Raw genomic sequence first — 4,984 nt, forward strand, 5'->3', positions numbered from 1 at the left:
AATCACATGTTTTTCAACCCAGCACTATTCTGGACTGTAATCCAATGATATTCTGGGATTTGTTCTGATTTCTCTACACAACAGGAAAGTCTGACTAAAATCTGACAACTTTTCCATTAAAACTTTCACTAGTCCCGTCTGCTTTTCTGCCTTTGCGATGAGTAAGGCGCGCGCGTGCCCGCGTTCCTATTCCAGTAAACGAGGAGGCGGAGACAAACCGGAAAACTAGAGTCGAGGACGTGTGTTTTGACTGACAGCAGGTCTGTCCAATGGCTGCACAGGAAGCGCTGTGACACAAATCCGATCTACAAGCGCAGCGGTGCACTGGCGCCACTCAGCCGCCATGACGGGAGCCCCTCCGCATGCTTAGAGATCTGCGCTCCTTCGTCTGAGCTGCAGGAGTTCGGTCAGACCGGAAATAGGCGGGTCCCTCGACGAGGACGGGGCTACGGGGGAGACGGAGAGGGGGTCACTGTTACCGACACTACTGAGTTCAGCTGCCATGGTCCCCTTCAGTTTCTGAGGTCAGTTCTCGTCTGGTTTCTATTTATCACCGTAAAATGAGCGGTAGGAACTTTTCCCAAGGGACTATGGATAACCGAATCCTGCGCGTGCGAACTTGTCTTTGTTTGTGACGAGTTACGCGTTTAATTATTAGTTTCAGAGCCGCGTTAAGAGTCCACAGACTCAGCTTGCTGTTGGTGATTGCTGTTTATTTGTTTTGATATATTTTTTTGTTCTTGTTTGTCCGCAGTCATTATGGGCTACGTGAGCGCGCTCCCGCTGTGCGCGCTCCTCTTCTTCGCCTGTGGTATCCTCGCTGACACAAGTGAGTCCCCCCACCTCCTCACCACACACACACACACACACACACACGCGCGCGCGCGCGCGCGTTGATCCAGTAGATCACGTAGTTTTCCTTCTGCACAACATGACGTCTGGATCCAGAAGTTGGGGTTCTACTGGACCTGCTGCCTTGCTTTTGGGCTCCTGTAGTGGTTCTTCCACAGGTTTTAGTCAAAGAACTGGCAAACATTGATGATGAGTTCTGCGTTTATGAACTCAAACATAAAAATTAATGAACAGAACAGAGCTTCATTGTTTGTCATGTATTTAAAATATCTCCCAGGTTTGACTACGAATGTAAGTTTTGTGTTTTAGAGAGATTCACTGGAATTGACCTTCAGGTCGGCTTGTTTTGTCTGAGCGCAGTCATCCATGTTTACTGAAGCTTCTTCTCTGTTCAAGCCAGATGTTTTGATAGTGACGTACTGATCACGTTTTCTTTTCTCCAATCGAGTTCAAAGCCATTAGATTTTGAGCCAAGTCCTGACCCAATGTTTTTGTAACAGTACAACCCCACTCTGATCACCTTTGTATCTTTTTTCGGATCATTCCCAGTGGTCTTTTGATTATAATTATGCAATTTCTAGCCAAAAATAACTTGTGTCGTTTTCTAGGACATAGTTTCTGCAGAGCGCCAGGAGTTCGTTAGAAATTTCCCTCGGAGTTGTTGGCATGAAGTAAACCTGCATTCATTTCCCATCATCCCTTTGTTTTAAGCCCCTCACAAGCATAATCTATCGTTACTGGTACAACAAAAACATTAAGCAATATCGGAGCTACCCAGTTGTAAAGTTTTGATCCAGAGTCTAGCTCAGATGAGGAAAACTAAGATGTTCCTGGTGGTGCAGGTTCTGGTTCTTGATCTTGAGCGCTGGGCCTCTCCTGAATTCCATCAGTGGTTGACCCTGGTCGGGCGTTGTTTACCACACTCTTCCGGGATCCCCGGTTCTCTTGGGTGTCTCTCTCCAGGCGGGTGGTTGTCTGGAGCGTGGGGGTGGGGTCTCCCTTGGGGTGCCCTGGCTCGTACCTGGGGTAGGGCGAGGGGAAGCTCATTACTCCAGGGTGGTGGTGGGCTGTCGTCTGGATAGGGGGCTCTCTGCGGGTGGGGCCCCGCTCTGGCACGGTGGGGGGGCTGCTCTTCTAGCTGGGCCGAGGCCTGCACTCTCTGCACCCCTCTGTCGTGGAGGGCCTCTGCAGCGGTCTGGGTGCTTGGCAGGATTGCCCAGCGAGCAGATTCCCTCCGTGGCCCCGGTGGCAGGGTTAGGGGGGTCCTGGCTGCTGCTCCTTCGGCGGGGGTCTTGCTGTGAGGATGGCTGGGCGATCTCTTTGTACATTCCATCATCATCCACATCAGCTAAAGATAAAAACTCACAGGTGTCAGCTCACCTTTGCACTAATAGTACGAAAGGCTTTGTATTTGTGGTTTTGTATGATTAAGTTTGACTAGTTTACATGTGAAGACCATTTTAGCCAACAGGTGTGTTTGTAACTACTGAGTGTGTGTGTAGACAGGCCCCGCCCATTTTAGATTACTGTTTACACCTGGTTGTTTTATGATTTTACCCCCCTCTGTTACCATCTTGTACTTTCTCTAAACTCCAATTTCTTTTGTGCCATTAAACCTTGTAATTTTGCTTAAATTACAAAATGGGTTTATACAAATATACACTTTCCGTGTCAGAAGATCAATAACCCCTGATGTGACAGTAAAATATGTCTAACACAAGAGGCTCTCAGCGCTTGTCTGTTCACTCAACTGTTGGACAGGACAAGTCAGAAAAGAAAACAACACTTTAAAAAATGTTTTACCTAAAACGGCATAATCATAATTAAAATATCAATGGGAACACTTACAATAGATCAAAACATGACCAGTGTGGAACTTCAAACAGAAGACTTCTGGGAAATGGCTTCAAGCAAAAATACTGCAACTATCAGCTAGAAAACAATAGTGATATTCATGTGAAGTTTACTAACTGTAGTTTTCAGAACTATTGAACTTTTTTGATCAGAATTGATGCATATCGCAAAACAAAAAGCAACAATTAAAAACAATGACTTTTTAAAAAATGGTTGTAGCATAAATATAACAGAGTTTTCATGTCTTGCTCATATCAAAGTAACGATGTATTAGTTTTGGTTGTTTTTTAGAGATAAGGGAGTTTGCACTGTGTGGGTGGTTCCGTAGTAGCCATGTCACTCCCATCTCTCTGTTTTTCATTTAGAAGGATTTAAAACTTTATTAATTATTGCAATACTTCTAGCTACTTTAATCTGAAGTGTTTAATATCTAGTTTGAATTCCTATCAATAATTATACAAAGGGATTTAGTTTGTGATACACTTTCTATTTTAACAACACTTGTCTTTATTGATTATTTGTAATAGACAAAAATGACCACCTTTGTTTTATTCAAATTAATACTTTGTTTATACCAATCCATGTTTTTTATTGGATTTACTGTACGTATAGGATTATTATATTTGTCATCTGAATAAAATCTATTTATGTCATCTGGAAATAATGATATGCATTTTAGGAACTGTGACACTCTAAATATATTACATTAATATTGAATAATTTAGGACCTAATACTGAACCTTGAGGGACACCACAAACAATTCCCAGACATTGGTGTTACTCGCCCATCTTGACAAACTCTTTCTGTGCTAAATACCTTTTAACCCAGTTCCATGCCACACCTCTAATACCACATGTGTCTAATTTAGTGAGGAATACAGAGTAGTAAATTGTGTGGAAAGCTTTCTGTAGATCTACAAATAATCCTGCTGCTTCTTTATTTTTGTCTAAATTCTTTATCTAGACTCCTTCTATAGCCTCCACTATCATTCATGGGAATATGTCATAAATCAAGTCTTCTTCAAACCTTTTGTCACTGATCAACTCACATCAGAAGAATTTCTGTGAGGCCTGATGAGATTTTTTTTTCATGCGTCTTCACATGTAAAACTGTGATACACTCTACCCCCACAGCTGAAGTGCAAACGCATCATTTCCCTTCACACGTCTCAAGCGGTTGTTTCCTCTTTAAAGGTTATTTAAACCTATGAATGTCCCGATCAGGTTTTTTTGGGTCCGATCTGATTCTGAGTCATTCGGTTTTGTGGATTTGCAGATACCGAGTCCCGATCCGATACTTTTGTAACACATTTAAAACATGAGCAAATTAAATAACCAGATTTGTGTTGTCCCTTATCTATATTTTATTAACCTTCTGCTATCGTTAAAAAATAAATATAACTGTGAAGTAGCATTAATAAACAAGTAAAAATACAGCAAATATAAACTAGGAAAAAAGAATACAATTTTCTTGTTATATAAGTGATAATTAGTCACATGATAAAGTTTAGTGACTTTAGCTTTAATATCTTTAGAGCTATTGAACATTTTTGACCAAATGTGATTCATGTCCTCATTTAAAATTATTAAAAACAAATCATGACTTTTTTTTAACTTGAATTTGATGATAATAGTTCATGACTAGCTGATATCATTATTAGTTTTCATTTATTCGGTTTTTGTTTTATTTTTAAGATTATATGATTATTTTTTAAAGCTATTTAGAAATCACATTTTTGGTTTTATTACCACAGTATTAGTTTTCTTAACTTTTATTTCTCTGTCAGATAAATAAAACAGGCATATCAAAGGACAGCTCGGATCCTAAGGAGTTAAATCACAGAGCTAGCATTTAGCTTAGCACAGTTAGCAGCTGCTGTTCAGTCGTCTGTCGGCAGCATGAAGAGCTTCACATTAAAACGAACAAAGACTCTGTCTTTTTTTTTTTTGTTGAAATGCCTTTATAGGTTGTCGTTTTTGTTGGGACAAAACCCAATAGAGACACCTACTGTCAGTTTAAAGTGTTTCTAAAAGAGTTATTGACCCTCAAAGTCCGAAACTGTGATCAAATCACTAGCTGAATTAGTTATGTTAGCCTGCTGTTTAAATTGGTGCCCTCTAGGTAATTCTATCCGGCCCTTCAGATCATTTGATTTTATTGTAATTAATGGCCCGATGTTATCTTAGGCTTATTTCTAAATTGTATAATTTTGACAAAATATATTTTTATGGAGAGTAAAATATTGAAAGTTATTTAAGGTTTAAGTTGATTTATTCT

General features: G+C 40.4%; 1 protein-coding gene across 2 annotated transcripts in view; it reads left to right on the forward strand.

Annotated features, from left to right (window-relative positions):
- The first annotated feature begins 351 nt into the window (after positions 1-351).
- Positions 352-4,984, forward strand: part of il6st (interleukin 6 signal transducer) — a 21,149-nt gene continuing 16,516 nt past the window's right edge. Inside the window, exons 1-2 of one of the 2 annotated variants that reach the window (XM_024263263.2) lie at positions 352-524; positions 755-829. In XM_024263263.2, the coding sequence (XP_024119031.1) occupies positions 760-829 (70 nt within the window). In that variant the 5' untranslated portion in view covers positions 352-524; positions 755-759. The remainder of the gene's footprint in view (positions 525-754; positions 830-4,984) is intronic. The other variant, XM_024263262.2, reaches the window with a different exon arrangement.

Source organism: Oryzias melastigma, linkage group LG12 (assembly GCF_002922805.2).
Source record: "Oryzias melastigma strain HK-1 linkage group LG12, ASM292280v2, whole genome shotgun sequence".
Lineage (NCBI taxonomy): Eukaryota > Metazoa > Chordata > Actinopteri > Beloniformes > Adrianichthyidae > Oryzias > Oryzias melastigma.